This window comes from Amphiprion ocellaris, chromosome 9 (assembly GCF_022539595.1).
Source record: "Amphiprion ocellaris isolate individual 3 ecotype Okinawa chromosome 9, ASM2253959v1, whole genome shotgun sequence".
In the NCBI taxonomy this organism is placed as follows: Eukaryota; Metazoa; Chordata; class Actinopteri; family Pomacentridae; genus Amphiprion; species Amphiprion ocellaris.
Window position 1 is genome coordinate 25,862,624 of NC_072774.1, and position 17,846 is coordinate 25,880,469.

Genomic DNA, 17,846 nt, shown 5'->3' on the forward strand with positions numbered 1-17,846 from the left:
ACACACACACACACACACACACACACACACACACACACACAAAAGAACAGGTAGAAATCAATCATCAATTAAAAGAAGTGAGAAAGAGCACATGAGTTTGATATTTTTTTATTTTGCTTGAACTAAGTATAGTTGGACGTTATGTACATGATTACATGATTTGAATAAATGTTTTATAAATTTGTTTTATTCTATGCACTCTCTAAATGAATCGCTCCCTTGTTACTGGGAATAGTCTATGCATAATTTTACAGCTCTCAGAATCACGAGTCACAAGCAATACACCACATTTGCACACACAGAGAAACACAATTTGTCCTCTATGTAGTTTCTAAGCTTCATTAAAAATAAACAAAAAACTGCAAGCACACATGCAACCACCACTATGCAGATGACACCTTTCCAATAGTCAGATTTGACAGGTGTTTTGGACATCTCTGTTGACACACACACACACACACACACACACACACACACACACACACAGAGAGAGAGAGAGAGAGAGAGAGAGAGAGAGAGAGAGAGAGAAACACATTTTGTCCTCTTTGTAGTTAAAAAACAACAACAAAAAAACAGCACTGCAGGCACATGTGCAACCACCATCACCACAGATGACGTAGAAGCTCAGATGTCACTATGGCATTTGATAGATCTTAATGTTTTTATGCATCATTTTGATTCAGTCAGCAGCTGAATTTTGGGCCTGTATGACTAAACACTGGCTTTGCGAGTCAAATGGATTGTTTTTATATGATACAACGACTCTGCTCTGCAAACTTCTTGTCAAACACTAATAAGTTTCCAAGAATGACAGCGTGACAATAGTTTTGTCACTTCAAGGGCTATGCGCTGTTGTATGACTATTTTTACTTTCACATATGTAGCACGCCCACACACACACACACACACACACACACACACACACACACACACACACACAGACACACACACACACACACACACACACACACACATACACACACACACACACACACACACACGCACACACGCACAAAAGAACAGGTAGAAATCAATCATTCAATTAAAAGAAGTAAGAAAGAGCACGTGCCTTTGATATTTTTTTATTTTGCTTGAACTAAGTATAGTTGGACGTTATGTACATGATTACATGATTTGAATAAATCTTTTAGAAATTAGTTTTATTCTATGCACTCTCTAAATGAATCACTCCCTTGTTACTGTGAATAGTCTACGCACAATTTTACAGCTCTCAGAAGCACAAATCAGAAGCAGTACACCACACTTGCACACACAGAGAAACACAATTTGTCCTGTATGTACTTTCTAAGCTTCATTAAAAATAAACAAAAAACATGGCAAGCACACATACAACCACCACCATGATGCAGATGACACCTTTCCAATAGTCAGATTTGACAGGTGTTTCGGACATCTCTGTTGACACACACACACACACACACACAGAGAGAAACATATTTTGTCCTCTTTGTAGTTAAAAAACAACAAAAAAAAAAACAGCATTGCGAGCACATGTGCAACCACCACCACCATCACCACAGATGACGGCTTTCTAATAGTCTGATCTAACAGGTGTGTGGGAGGTCTCTTTCTCTGTCGTGTCTCCTTCACTCAAAGCACTTCTAGTCAGGTAACTCAGGGATGAGTATTTAGACAGCACCCTGGCCAGTGACTTCCTGAACTTCTCCCCTACAAATGCATAAACTACTGGATTTATACAGCAGTGAGACAGTGCAATAATCTCAGCAAAGCTCATGGCAGAGTCGATAGCGTTTGAAACATGACAATTGTTCAGAACTCTAAGCTGCTCCAGGGACTGAAGGAAAACCAGGACATTGTACGGAACCCAACACACCACAAACACACACACAATGGTGAAAATCAGCTTCACAGCTCTGTTCTTTTTGGAGTTCCTGCACTTTGAGAGCACAACAAGGATTTTCACATAGCAGAAAACTATGATGGGAAGGCACACAAAAAGGCCCACTGTGTTCTCACTGAAGTTTCGCCGCATCTTCCAGAAGTCCTTGCTGTCCTCTGGGTAGATTGGGTGGCAGGGGGTGCCATCTTCATCTATGTCCAAGGTGGCAAATATCACCTGAGGGGTTGCCATGATGACAGATATGACCCAGGTGATGACACTGGCTGTGATTCCATAACGAAGCGTCCGCGCTTGAATGGCCGCCACGGCATGGACGATGGCCAGGTAGCGGTCCACGCTCATTAGGGTCACAAACAAAGTCCCACTGTAGAAACCTAACTGTTTTAAAGGAGCAGAGGAGGAAGGTGGGTAAGAACAGGATGTGACATGACATGAGGTTACACTTCACCGGCCTCAGTGAGGTTCATTGCTCAGCCGACATTACGTGGCAGCTGTTTCACACGTGACATGAGGAATGTTGTCACCAGAGAAAACATCTGATGTAATCTTTAGAATTCAGCTTTGTGAATAACACATGGTCTATTTGAATATGTCTTATATGTGAGAATCTGAGTAATTTGTTCTAATGTGTAAGTTAAATAGTAAACATAATATCAATTTTAAGAATGTAAAAGCCCCACCTGATAGACTCCCGTAATTAGCTTGCATGATACAAGGTTCTGTGAACTGTAGGCCCAGAGTGGCAGAGACACCGTCAGTAAAAGGTCAGACAGAGCCAGGTTCAGCAGACAGACATCGGTCATTGTTTTCACTTTTATGTGCCGCAGGAGAACCCAGAGAACTGTGCTGTTGCCTGTAAAATCAATTCAAAGCATTCATTAAGTTCAATCCAATGATGTTGATATGGCACTGACTCACAGCATAGGTCATCTCAGGTTAAGACCTAATGATAATATATTAGACTCAAAAATCCCAAATTTCCCTTTGAGCAAGAATTTGGACACAGTGGGAAGAGAAAAACTCTTTTTGAACAGACACAAATGAAGTCAGTTATTCATTTTGCTGTTATTTCTGGTGGAAAACCTGTGGAATTTGTTGCATGTGTCAGATAAGAGTGTAGGTTTATGCATGAATGTTGTAATCTTTTTGCTGTTTGTTGTTCCTCACTCATCTTTTCTTGCTCTGTTCTTCTCTCACTTCAGCTGGAGGTGTTTTACTGATAGAAACTGCTGCCGCCAAAGGAATCATTGGTTTTCGCTGTATAATATTGTAAGGTCTTTACCTTTACACCTCTTGCCTTTAGATTCTATTATACGTTACTTCCTTTAATCATGTAAATTTGCACTGTCAGTGTGTCTTAAATTTAATGCAGAAATTAAAACATCTATTTGAAATTGTCTTGCAGTACCTACTTCTGGCTGAATGTGAATGAAAATGACATATCATAACACCCCAGACTTTACACTGTATATTTTTTCTCACTTACAAGAACAAATAATTTCCTAAGCTTTTCTTTTTGCCTTTTTTTTTTATCTGTGACTGTGTATAGTTTTAATCTCTCTTTCCTGACTACATTGAACAGTCCTTTCTTTCATTAGTTTTGCATTAGACATTGTTGCACATATGTATACAGGCCCAGAGGCTGCAGGTGGGTGGGCAAATGGGGGCAAATTCAGCCTTCTGTAAACACACCTAGTAGACCGAGACAAAACAGCACATAGTAAAGCACCAGCATAACCATGTGTTTGTTGGGGAAATCTGTATTGGTGTCCTCATCACAGCCGGATCCGTAGTCATACCCGTCCGAGTATATCAGTGACTCGTTGTCTGACATGTTCATGTTGCTGTGTGAGACAAAACAGAACATTTAGTCAATAATTCACTGCAACAGTAGCACAAAATTAAAACAAAACAACAAAAATGACACACTGAAGTCCAAAATATATTTCTCTCAGAGTCCTTGATGTGAAGATAGAAAATATACAGAATCAGAGTGACAACTAACTATTAATAGACCGAATAATAGCAGCAATATAGCTGTTAGACTTTAAACTTCACATTTAAAAATTATATCATACTGAAATGCATTCAGGTCTGACACTGTCCCAGAAAACAGGATATGCTTCTTCCAGCTGATTTAAATCCACAACCTTGAACAGAACCTGACTCAGACCAGATTAACTCTCCAGCATCAGTTACCATCGTGATCTAGCAGGTCAAAAGAGAGCACCCTGTGTTTTGATGAAAACTCTGACTTTAAGCTCCACATATCTCGCTAGCCCACTAATCCAGCTTTGTTGTACTGCCCTCTGGTCAGCCAATTAACACTGAATTATGTATATTACAACCAAGAAATACCACTGATCTCACATTTTTTTCCACATTTCCACATCCTTGAATGTGACCACTTCTGGTGACAACTTCTTTCAGCATGTAAAGTAACTTATTCTGGTTCCACTCTTCACTTATCTTGCCGCCTAACAGACGCTACATAGACCTAAAGGAGGGTTCAGCAGAGGAACATGACCATCTACAACATTAACAAGTTTTTAAATTAGGAAAATTAGTTTTTTTGCCACAATTATTCAATTCCTAACACAAGATTAACTTAAATGTGTTCTCATTTACTGAATTAAGATATCAAAAGTTTTGCATCTACTTACTTTACAATGCGATCTTTAGAGTTCTGGTTCAATTTTTTTCGAATATAGAAAAAAATGTCTCTTCAGTGTTTATGAAAAAATTGCCTCTACTCATAAATTTTCAACATACAAAAAAAGATATTTCTCCTCTTTATTAGGCATAATCTTGCTCCCCACCATGATGACTGAATGTCGCATGTTCCACACTGAATACTTTTCAGAGAAAGAGAAGACTTAAAAGAATACATCATTTGAAACTGTGATGAATGTCGGGATATTACTGGACTTTCCTGCCCTTTAAGTTGAACCTTTCAGAAACATGGAGTGAGTCACGTCTGAAAGGCCTGAGTAACAAATCAGTTGAAGTTCAACTGCTGTTTTGTCAAACCTAAAATCCAGTTTAACAAAACAATTACTCTACAATCACTGTAATATTAGTGGATCATTGGAAGTAACCGCTCATTGCTGACTTTCCGTGGTCTGAATGAACGTAAGTTCAAAGGTAGAGGCAATCTTTTCAAACATCTTCATCCTAGATGTAGATTAGTCGCACGTTTGTCTATGAATATCACAAACTTCCTGCTATTCTGACCATAATCAAATTCATGTCATCTCTTAAACCACAACTCTAACATATTTTCTTTCACTATCAATGTGCAGAGAACCACCAGCTCTGACACCCATGCCGACCCTCATTTCCTGTGGCTGACATCATTTACGCACACATACACACACACAGACACACACAGCCCCACAAAACTCTCAACTACACACAGTGTTTGTAGGTGTAGGACTTAGCTAAATATTTAGAAACTGAAATGCTGAAGTGCTTACCTCGTTCTCTGCCAAAATCACTGCTCCTAAACCTGTATGTTCCTGTGTTGCTCATCAAGCTTAGATGTCGTCGTGTCAACTTGCATTGCTCGCTTTTTGTGTCAAATCCTGCTGCGGAGCTCATTTCTGGTAAGGTGAGCTCTGGGTTTTGTTGTTTCCTCCGCATTGTGTTAAACCTGCAGAGATGTGTCAATGCGGTTTTCTGAGAAATGTCCCTTCATGCATTGACACCAGGCAAGAAAAAAGCATGGGGAAAACGTATTCTAATGAGAAGCTTTTCTCTGTTTCTTAGTCTTTTTTCAGATTCACTTCCAGAGTCCCACTTGCTTAAAATGACTATGCACTTAAATGTGCTCACATTTAAAGAAATGTACTGTATAAGGTAGTTCAACTAATGGTCAACCTGGATTTGTTATGTGATAATACAACATCAATAAATAACTGAGTACCTAATAATCTCTTTCTGTGAACCTTTTTAGCTAACTTAAACTGAAACCAAAGTGTTTAATTTGCTATAAAGAAGCAACCTTGTCATTAGCAACTGTCATTTCAGTGACACAAACAAAAAGTGTGAACTGCAAACTACTCTTCACAGCACAAGCAATTTACTGCAACTACTCTCTCCAACATGGCAAAGAAGTTAAACAACCCACTATATGACAATGATTTCTAATATGTGCAAGATTTATTTTAAGAACAGTATCACACAAATTCTTCTATAGGAGACGAGATGGTAAAAGAATGTAAAACTTTAATAATTTCCGGTGGCAAAGTACAGATACAAACTCTATTTACATGATACAACAAACAAACCACAACAACAGAAAGGAGTATAACCTAGAATATCTGCAAATGAGTCATAGAGCATTAAGCAAGAATATGGGAATAAATGCAAGGCATTGTACAGATGTTGTGCAAATCACATCTGAAATAGCAGTATAATTAACTGAGGCAAAAATGTACAAGAATGTAATCAGCATTAAAATCAGACACCTAAACACACACCCACTCTCCCTCTCTGTATATATATATACACACACACACACACACACACACACACACACACACACACACACACACACACACACACACACACACACACACACACACACAAAAAGGTGAAGCATAAAACAATACTGGCAAATTTGTTCGCCATCAACAAATTATCAACTAATGATAAAAGATGGCATATCAATGTGCAAAATGTGCCAGATGAAAATAGTTCCACTGTTGTCGCTTTCAGTTATCTTTTGGTGAAGAATTTTTTCCACATGAAAGTAAAGACTAATTCATTCCATGTTATGAAAGAGATTTCTTCTTTTAGCTTTTAGATATTTTATTATTTTCCGCCAAGTTGCAGGCTAAACAAAATGTGTGAAAAGAAACCTACTAAAGCAGGAAGGTTTTCAGATACAGGCGCAGGCAAACAAACTTTGTGGTTACAGGTTTGAAACACTGTTTAGTTTCCTCTCAGCGTCAGCAGGGGAGGGAGGGGCATTTCATGGAGTTTAGAAAATGCATATAAAAGGTAGAAAGGCATGTATGAGACTCTGAAGTCTACTGAAGAAGATTCCTTGGTCTGATGAGACCACAATTAAGCTTTCTGTTCAGCAGACTAGGCACCATGCTTGGCAGACACCGAACACTGCATATCATCACAAACACACCGCCCCCACTGTGAAGCATGGTGATAGCAGCACCATGATGTGAGGAACAGCAGGTCCTGGAAGGCTTGTAAAGGTAGAGGGTAAAATGAATGCAGCAAAATATATGATGAAGTCTCCAACTGATCCACAACTTTGAAGATATTTTTTCCAGCAAGGTAATGACTCTAAACATACAGCGAAAGCTACACAGAAATGGTTTACAGACAACAAAGTGAATGTTGTAGAGTGGCCAACTTGGAGTCTCAAACCTCAGTTCAACTGAGAATTTGTGGGTAGACTTGAAAAATTGCAGTTCACTCACAGTCCGTACGCAACCTGACAGTTTTGCAGAATAACTGGGTAAAATTACAGCGTCCAGACCTGTGCATATGGGAGCTTATAGTCAAAACAAGATTCTCCACTGCAAATACAAAAGGCAAATGATGCCAAAGGTGTTTAAGGATGCATATGAAGCTTCTAACAATAAAACACTGATTAATACAACTGTCATAGGTGGAAAGTAGAAAACAAACAAAACAAAACATTGTAAAGTGAAGAACGCATGATCTACAGGAATAACGAGGCTACCTGGATGAAAGCTGTCAAACCCTGCTGATGATAAAAACATATTTCAGTCATCCATTCTGCCTACATTATAACAGTGGAGGTGACATCAGAGGACCTGGACAGAATTGAGCTTTTCCTGAATGAGCTTTCTGGCAAATTTCTGCAGATTCCAGGTACCCACTTTTTCAGCATCTGCAAGACTCGTTTCATGAACTTCTGCCCCACAAAGGCATATATGACGGGGTTCAGGCAGCAGTGAGTGTAAGCAAAGGCCTCAGTCACTGCTATTGCCAGTGTTATGTTTTGGTCCCAGGTGCAATCGGATGATATCATATTTTTAGACTGCAGAAACTTCAAAAAACGGGAGATGTTATATGGGGCCCAGAACAAGAAGAAGACAACCATGATAGCGATGATCAGCTTGACAACACGGTGCCTCTTTGCAGTCCTCATGTTCACCAGCGTGGGGATGATCCTGGAGTAGCAAACTACCATCACCAGCAAGGGAATCACAAGACCCAGTACATTTGTTGTGAACAGGTCGTAATTTGTCCAGTACTCGTTATCTGGGGAGTCGGTACATCCGTACCCATAAGACTCATCTGTCACCTTTGTGAAGATGAAGGCAGGCAGAGAGACACACAAGCTCAGAATCCAAACCAACACAGTCAGAATAAGGCCTGCCCTCTTCGTGCGATATCCCGCCATCTTGTGAGCGTGCATGATGACCATGTAGCGGTCCAGCGTCATGACGACCATGAAGAAGGTGCTGCTGAAGAAGCCAGCGGTGTGGGAGCCAGTGGTGAGGCGGCACATAAAATCTCCGAAGGTCCACTGGCCGACCACCATGTAGTGAGAGAAGAAAGGCAGCACGATGACGAAGAGGAGGTCAGAGAGAGCCAGGTTGAAGAGGCAGATGTCTGTCAAGTTGGTCTGGTTGCGATGCTTCACCAGGACACACACCACAAGGCCATTACCTGAGGAGAGAGAAATAAAACATTAGTAGGTCTGTCTGTCAGACTGTAGCACTACATGGAAAGACGTGGAAGGACTGACTCTGTCTCTCACTTTCTGTAGCTGTGTTGACAGTTGTACCTACCTATGAAGCCAAGGATGGAAACCAGACTGTAGAGAATGGCCACAAACAACCTGCTGAAGTATTTCATACTGACGGAGCTGCAGGGAGCGACGCCCTGATAGTCATAGTAATGTGAATAGTCATACTCCGGGGTGGTGAAGGTGATGTTCGCCCCATCATCTGCAGACAGAGAATTTTCTTTTAAAATCAACATGTACATCATCATACCTTCACATGATCTACATCTCCTTTACATCAGGATACAATTTACCTAATAGGTTCAAAGAAAATGGTCAAATTGAACGTAAACAAGTATCTTTGTATCGTGGATTTGAATTTTGTTTTATGGGCTCACAGCATTAAAAGTTTAGGTTACATTTAAAAATACACCATCTCAGTTTTTGTTTTTTTTTTTTTGTTTTTTTAAAAAGTATCAATTCAGACAGAGCTGTTGTTTATGGAAAGACATGTTGCTGCTTTTCAAGGTCATCTTTCTGTGGTGTAAGCACCATGGAGGTCACTCCTTTCAACTTCACTATTTAAGTGTAAAGGCAGAAACATCAAGTCACTGAGGTTAAATTGAATAACATTAACCAAAGCTATGTGCAAATTAAAGCAAAACTCTCCGCTTGTACCACTGTGAGTGGAAAAAGTACAACAATTTGCATATCTGGGTGAAGATGGTTGATCGTGATGGTTATTGTGCCACCTGCTGGTTGTGAGATCTGTTCGCACTGGAGGACTATTTACTCTTCACATTTAAAGATGGAGTCTGGGATTCTGGAGTAAGACTGTTGACGCTTAAATTCATATTCAGATAGTTATAGCTATGTTAGTTATATAGTGCTGTGCAGGTTGGTGCCAGTGACCTTGTTTGCTTTCCATTTACAGAACCAGGACCAAGCAGATAGTGGACTGTAAGGAGGTATTCACCCAATTAGACTATGCTGGATGATAATCATTAATTTGACCTTTATTTTATAAGAATGTCAATGCTTTATGGTAAAGTTTTAAGTTATATCATCACTATTTTAAATATTGATTTCAAAATGGGTTATATGAAGCTGCGAGCCCAGTCTCGTGATTTGTTCAATAGATAGATAGATAGATAGATAGATAGATAGATAGATAGATAGATAGGTAGGTAGGTAGGTAGGTAGGTAGGTAGGTAGGTAGGTAGGTAGGTAGGTAGGTAGGTAGGTAGGTAGGTAGGTAGGTAGGTAGGTAGGTAGGTAGGTAGATAGATAGATAGATAGATAGATAGATAGATAGATAGATAGATAGATAGATAGATAGATAGGTAGGTAGGTAGGTAGGTAGGTAGGTAGGTAGGTAGGTAGGTAGGTAGGTAGATAGATAGATAGATAGATAGATAGATAGATAGATAGATAGATAGATAGATAGATAGATAGATAGATAGATAGATAGATAGATAGATAGATAGATAGATAGATAGATAGATAGATAGACAGATCTGGTAACCCTTTGATGCACATTGCGGGTCAGGAGATACCCATTTTCCATTGGATTTGGGTAATTTTGGACTCATGTAGCTCATCAAAGGGTTAAGTTAGACAGTATATGTACAGTCTAACCTAACAGATACACATGTAATGATTGCAGATTGTGCATTTGATGGCAAAAAAATCTAATAAATAAAGGACAGTTTTCAAGACATGGTAAAAAAAGTATTTTAGTCTAACCAATGCTTAAATATAATGAGCTCAAAAACAGGAACAAATGAACAAATACACAAATAGTCAACAGTAATGAGTAAGTATGCCAGATTATAGTATTTGAATTTCAATAGTGACTATGTGTTAAACCTTAAATATTACATATCATAACGCAAATATGATAAACATGCATCAAATATGTATTCAGAATTTGTATAAGCATTAAAATGTACTCACCTGACATGGTGCTATCTCAGTGATGCCTTCTCCAATCAAGTAAAATCACAATGTCCACTTCTGTTTTTTCTGTTTTGTTTCTGTCTGGATCTTTATAGATGTGATGTCTTGACATGAACTAACTCCTAAAGTCTGCAGTCCCCCAATAATAAGGAGCACAGAAACAGAAGTGCAGATGTCGTTTCCTGTACGTCCCTTTGTGAGATCGTTATCAGGACAAGTTCACACTATAAAAAGTTAAAATAACATGATGTTCACACCTACGAAAGAGTCACTGCCTAATTAGTTTAAATGTCAAACATATTTTTTAACCAGATTTACCCAGAGTACAACTGGCTATAGTTGTAAATATAGATCAGTTGTGTTATTTTATTATGAAAAAAGCACAAAATACACAAATTTAAGCAAATACATTACAGAAAATGAATGATAAGTTAGATTTCCCCAGTTTATAATTCTTAAAATAACTGAGTGACAGCATATTTTATTTAATTGTGGTTTAATTGTATTTGTTTTAATTACAACACTCACATCGCTGGTAGTACCTTTAAGTAAACAGTAATAATAGTTCAGTGAACATTTCTATTTTGTGTTAATTAGATGTGTTACAGCAAAGAAACTATTATTATTATTATTATTATTATTATTATTATTATTATTATTATTATTATTATTATTATTATTATTATTATTATTATTATATCCAGAAGCTGTCATTTTAAAAAGGATTTTGACATTGCTGTTACACTGTGTCTTATCTTGGTCTCCATATCTTGTCATGTCTTATTAGTTTTCCTGTTGCTATAAAGACACTTGCTTCGTGTTTATCGTCTGCATCTACTTTGTGGCTTAATTTCTGAGCAGATTATCTCTGCTGACTATCAAATATCAAACCATAAACTATGCAGACTTGATGTTAAATCTTGTCCTGTGGTCTATGGTGACCTCTTGTGGTGAAACTTTACATCTTATCTGTGCGAGGGGGGAAGGCAGCACAAAGCATGCCGGGAGAAAAGTTTTGAATTCTCATCATAGAATATTAATAAGGTATTATGCATAACGCTTTGTTCATATTGTTGACTGTGTAACATACAACGCAACTTCAATGAAACAACAACGGCAGCAATAATATAGGCTAAAAATAATAATATTAATAATACATTAGTCATGTTCTGCTTTTCTGAGCATCTCTCTGTGTTTTCGTGTCTTCGCTCTCCAGCTGGCGCTCATGAACTACCGATGAGGATGATTGACGTGAGATCTGCTGAAGAAGGCGGGCTTTGGAGAGCGACGTCAAGTTGGAAGCACGCAGCCGCAAAAATACACGATGCCCTGCAGGATTCCCTTCTAAATAAAAGCACTGCAATTCTTCAACTGTAATCCAGTGAAGGCAACCATATGCAAAACGTATGAAACTAAGGAAATGGTCTCTATATATCACACTTAGGTAGTGCACGCATGTTGGCTTCTCAACAACGTAAAAATAGATAAATGGGAACAAAACAAAGGCAGTTTAGTTTTTAATAGTGAAACTAAAATTTGTCATTGAAGAAGAAAAAGAAGAAATATTTGTAAAAAGGTAACTTTTATTGAGATTTAAAAAAAATGTTAAAAAAAAATTCCAAATGAAAAATAAAACACAGATATTCAAAATGGTTAGTTCTTGTTTTTACACACACGCGCACACACACACGTACATTTATTCGTTTTTCAATCACAAATTTTCAACATTTTCAAATGTTTTAATAGAATTATTGTTTTTCATTCTTGTTACAATATTTATGTATTATTTTGTTATTTTTTTTACGCCAGCATTTTGTTTTTAATTTTCAATTTTATCTGTGTTCGGTTACATTTTCTCTCTGAGGACGAAAGGAGGGTGTGATTTGCATATATACATATAAGTACTGAGGCAATTTATTTTTTATTTATTTTATTAGGGTCCGAGCACCACGAAGTGGTGCGAGGAACCTATTGAAACCCTAGGAATTATTAGGGTCCGAGCACCACGAAGTGGTGCGAGGAACCTATTGAAACCCTAGGAATTATTAGGGTCCGAGCACCACGAAGTGGTGCGAGGAACCTATTGAAACCCTAGGAATTATTATTAGGGTCCGAGCACCACGAAGTGGTGCGAGGAACCTATTGAAACCCTAGGAATTATTATTATTATTATTATTATTATTATTATTATTATACTTTTTTCTACGGATGGGGAAAACGCATTTTTGACGCCCTAAACATACACGAAAACGCATGAAAATCGCCACACACATCAGGAAATTTGATATTTTAGGGGAATGGCACGCGTGCGTGCCAAAATGGCTCAATAGCGCCCCCTAGAAAATTACGAAAATTCAGCCCCCGGACAACGTTCGACCTAGACTTCTGAAATTCGGCACACATATGTAACTCATCAAGACGCACAAAAAAGCCTCTTGCATCATTACCCATAATGCAACAGGAAGTCGGCCATTTTGAATTATGAGTCATGTTTTGGACAATTTTGTGTCATTTTTGGACATTTTTAAAAATCTATAAACTCAAACAGTGTAACTCCAAGAGAGCTGAAATTTGGCCAGGATGTACTCCAATCACGGGTGATCAAAAGTTATCAAAACGCTCCGCAAAAGTCTGAAGGCGTGGAAATGGCGAGCCACGGAATGCGGCCATTTTGAAATATGATTCATATTTTGGACATTTTGTCATTTTTGGACATTTTAAAAAGCTATTAACTCAAACACCGTAACCATGAGAGAGCTCAAATTTGGTCAGGATGGACACCAGTCATGGTTGATCAAAGGTTATCAAAATACTCTGCAACAGTCTGACGGTGTGGCCATGGTGACCAGCAGAATGCGGCCATTTTGGATGTCTCGCCATGAAACAGGAAGTGCTGTCTAACTAGCCTGGACATGCATCAATCTGCCTCAAACTTTACATGTGTGATCAGAGTCCAGCCCTAATCACATCCATAGGTCGATATAGACTCACTGTCATAGCACCACCTGGCGGCCATTTTGAATTTCTCGCCATGAAACAGGAAGTCATGTCTAACTAGCCTGTACATGCTCCAATTTGTCTGAAATTTTACATGTATGATCAGAGTCCGGCCCTAATCACATCTTTGTGGCACTTGGTGGCCATTTTGGATTCCTCGCCATTAAACAGGAAGTGCTGTCTTACTAGCCTGTACATGCTCCAATTTGCCTGAAATTTTACATGTATGATCAGAATCCAGCCCTAATCAGATCTTTGCACCACTTGGCGGCCATTTTGGATTTCTCGCCATGAAACAGGAAGTGCTGTGTAAGTAGCCTGTACATGCTCCAATCTGCCTGAAACTTTACTCTCTCAGTTGCAGTGCCTCCTGGTGGATATGCGTGGGCCAGTCGGGCCGCTCGGATGCGAGGACCCGTCCAACGCTGCTTGCAGCTTTTATTGGTTTAGTGGTTGGAAGTCAATAAAACATTAGCGTCAGTCAAATTGAATGCGTCAGTGGATGGAAGTGGTGGTTGCCTTGTGCTGCTCTTCACTTCACTGCAGCTCCATGGCTCCATCTGCTGGACGGACAGAAGTGCAGCAGCTGATGGCAGCTTCTTTGACCTCACGCTGCTGTCAGACCCCAGATTAGGGTTTATTTCAGATATATATAATAGAAAATAGTAATTAAAAAATAAGCTGATGTTGTATTTTTGCAGCAGTGAGTTTTACAGGGTTAAAAGCAACCAGTCAAAGGTTATTACTGAGGATTTTAAACAAAAACATTCAGGCAAACAGTTAACATCATAGGGTGCCTGACATGTTTGTTTTTTTTCCGGGTCGATACAGATTTTTTTTGTAATCAAGGAGATCAATAACCAAGATTTGGAATTGCTACACATTTGCAGAAAAAATAAAGTTTTTGAACAGCACATAAAGTTAAGTTAAAATTAAAATAATCACGAGTTGCAGCCTTTGCTTATTTATGTTTTACATGCTGAAGTTGTCCTTCAGTGTTTCACTGATCAGATTGTGCTGTGGGCAGGAACAAGATCAGAGGGAGGCAGCTGTAGCAGACCCAAAGTAGTTTCACATTCATTTATCTGATCAGATTTCAGGGGGCTTTTTTTTTTTTAAGAAATGGGACCAATAATTGAAAACATGCTAAATATCAGATGGGATCATTGGTGTCACAGGACATCTGCAGACACAGGTCAAAGATTACAAGGAGTTTATTTAACGAATGAAACTAAAACCAACACAGAAAGGATAACTAAACCAAGGTGAAAACAAAAAGGGGAAACCAGACTAATTGCAGGAGAAAGGTTCTGGTTTCAAAGTCTCTGGTCTGGCAGAGAGCGGAAGAATGAAGAACCGGGCCTTCGTGGATTAAGGTGATTGAGAACAGGTGAATCAACCCCCACACCTGTGAGAGAGATGGATGGATGGATGGATGGATGGATGGATGGATAGATAGGTAGGGAGGTAGATGGACCATAGATAGATGGATGGATAGGTAGATTCTGCAGTGGGGAAATTTTCAGTGTGGCAGTAGCAGATAGGAAAAAAAGTAAAAAGAAAAGCAGCACTCAGTGCACAGATATAAATAGATGCTTTCTCCTTAGAGAAGAAATAGAAATGCTTGTAAAAAAAAAAAAAAAAACCTTGTGAAATTGCACATATTGACTTATTTACATTTTATTGCAGTTACTTCATGGGTGATCTGAACTACTGGGAGCAGGCTTGATTGAACACAGTCTGACTGCTGCAGGAAGGAAGGACCTCCTTCAAACATCGTGGGTGAAGCAGTCTGTCCCTGAAGGAGCTGCCGGTGATGGTCCTGTTTCCTGCAGGGGGTGGGAGATGTCCTCCATGATAGACAACAGCTTTGTCATCATCCTCCTGTCTAACACCAGCCCAGGACAGAGCTTGCTTTCTTAACCAGTTTCTTTAGTCTCTTCCTGTCTGCAGCCGTGATGCTGCTGCTCCAGCAGACCACTCCATACAGGATGGCTGATACCACCACACAACCATAAAAGGTTCTCAGAATTGCTCCCTGCACCCCGAAGGACCTCAGTTTCCTGAGCAGGTGAAGTCTGTTCTGACCTTTCTTACACCGTGCGTTGGTGTTCTATCTCTAGACATGTTTGAATGTCTTTATCAATAAATGGTCAAACACATGTTGAGTGTCAGCTCAGCTCTTTGTTCCACACATGTATATGTTCCTATGTGATTGGTGTCTTGCAGTCAGAGTGTAAAGAATTGAAGCTGTCAGAGGCTTTCTGTGGTGAAGAGGCTGCAGGACATCAGCTGCTCCAACAGGTGACGCCTTTGTTCTTTGGCTCCAACCAGAACCAGCAATAAATCAGCATGAGCTGCAGCTTATCCACCTCATAGAGTGTATAATAAAGAAACCAAGAGGTTTTAGTTGATAGCTGTCTCTAGTGAATGACCAGCAGTGTCTTGTTCAGGTTGTGAGGAGAAGTAAAAAGCTTACAGCAGCTGGTATTCCCAGGTAGTCTCCCATCCAAATACTAACGAGGCCCAACCCTGCTTAGCTTTGCAGATCAGATGAGATTGGGTGTATTCAGTCTCAGAAACAAACCTACAATGTAAGTTCTGTACCTCACATGATTCAAATCTCCACTCACACCTTTTATTTGTCCTTTGATTGCTCCAGTACTGATTGATGCCATCATTTAAGCCAATTTACAACAACACCTTGTAGGAAATGTGGTGCAGAGGTAAGTTCTGTGCCTCACATGTTGAAGGTCCATGGTTCAAATCCCCACTCACACTTTTTATGTGTCCTTTGGATGCTCCAGTACTAACTGCTAGCATCAATTAAGCAAAGTTAGAGCAGCATCTTGTAGGACAGGTGGTGTAGAGGTAAGTTTTTTGCCTGGCATGTTGAAGGTCCCCGGTTGAAATCCACCTTAGTACCTTTATTATCTTCACCTCCTTAATAGTTTTGTGTACCATCATTTACGAAAACTAACAGTTACATGTAGTAGGAAGGATAGTGCAGTGGTAAGTTATCTGCCTCTCATCCAGGAGGTTTTTGGTTCGAATCCAGCCCAGGGCTCTTTTGACACTTTTTAAGATAAGATAAGATAAGATAAAGTTCTTTATTTCTCCCCACTCCAGGGGAAATTTACATTGTTACAGCAGCTTTATTTACAATATATACATACTTTGGCTGTATGACAACCTCTTTCAACCATCATTACAACAAAGTCCACGAAGGACCTTGTGTGAAAGATAGCTCACACATAGGTTGTGTGTCTGTCATGTGGAGGGTCACGGTTCGAATCCCCACTGGGAACCTTGTGGAGGATGATAGTGGAGTGGAAAGGTTGTGGTTTGTGGTGTGGAGTGTCAGTGGATTGGAGTTGAAGGGTGGTTCCTGGCAAAGAGCGCAAAGAGCGCAAAGCTTTTATTTTTTTTTTTGGTTTTCACGGCCACAGTTCAGGGACATAAAGGAGTTTTGTAGAGAAAGATGGATGACCCGTCCAATGCTGCTTGCAGCTTTAATTTTTAACTTGAGTTTGGACTCGACAGTTTTTGTGAGGAGGTTGGACTTTAGGCTTTGTGCTGGAGGGTTGAACCCTGATTTCCAAGATGTTCTAAGTGTACAGACCTCTTGAGTCCTGAGGAGATGAGCTTTCACACAGTGTGAGGGCTGAAATTTTCAAAGTTTCACAGTAGCTGTCTGTAAACTAGAACCTTGAGATAGTCCAAGGACTCGTGTCTTCTATGTCCATGTGTAGTTGTCTGTTAGTTTGAAATGTCAGATAGTGTGAGGACTGAAATGTGCAAAGTGTCTTAGTACTTCTCTGTTAGTTAGAAATTTCTGTTTAATCGAAGCCTTAAAAGTTGTGAACATGAGTCTTGATTTCACATTTAGAGTATCCATTTGAGTTTTGGTGAGATGTTCACCTGTGTGCTATTTAGAAATGGTCCAGAAACTTTGATTGTATTCACTGAAAAGTATAGTTAGTGGTGATCAGAAGGTAACATTAGTTTGATCAATGATTTCAACTATTAGTAGACTTTATGAGGGAAGCAGTTTTGAGAAAAGAGTTATTAGTAAATCAATTCATAGTGCAACCCAGAACATTGAAAGAGGAACTGTTTGAAGAAACAACCAGATGTTTTTGTTTCAGAATAGAAAACGTTTTAAGATATGTAAATTTATTTGTTTTTTTGGATTTTGTTATTGTGTCTTCAGTGTAATTAGATATTCAAAAGTGTCACTGGTGTTTTTCAAATTTTTTGTCTGTATTTAGATTCATCTTAAAA

The 17,846-nt window shown here is 39.2% G+C and overlaps 2 protein-coding genes across 2 annotated transcripts; both read right to left on the reverse strand.

Annotated features, from left to right (window-relative positions):
• Positions 1–201: 201 nt before the first annotated feature.
• Positions 202–5,503, reverse strand: si:cabz01093077.1 (C-C chemokine receptor type 4). Its single transcript, XM_023277590.3, has 4 exons — positions 5,359–5,503; positions 3,575–3,726; positions 2,563–2,735; positions 202–2,260 (listed from the first exon to the last, which is right to left on the reverse strand). Exons 2-4 carry the CDS (start codon positions 3,720–3,722, stop codon positions 1,553–1,555), a joined length of 1,029 nt encoding a protein of 342 aa, XP_023133358.1. The 5' UTR covers positions 3,723–3,726; positions 5,359–5,503; the 3' UTR covers positions 202–1,552.
• A 586-nt stretch (positions 5,504–6,089) lies between these two features.
• LOC111573428 (C-C chemokine receptor type 5-like) lies at positions 6,090–10,698 on the reverse strand. The gene is made up of 3 exons (XM_023277583.2): positions 10,563–10,698; positions 8,671–8,829; positions 6,090–8,548 (listed from the first exon to the last, which is right to left on the reverse strand). The coding sequence occupies exons 1-3, from the start codon at positions 10,567–10,569 to the stop codon at positions 7,653–7,655; spliced, it is 1,062 nt and encodes a 353-aa protein (XP_023133351.1). The 5' UTR covers positions 10,570–10,698; the 3' UTR covers positions 6,090–7,652.
• Between the last annotated feature and the right edge of the window lie 7,148 nt (positions 10,699–17,846).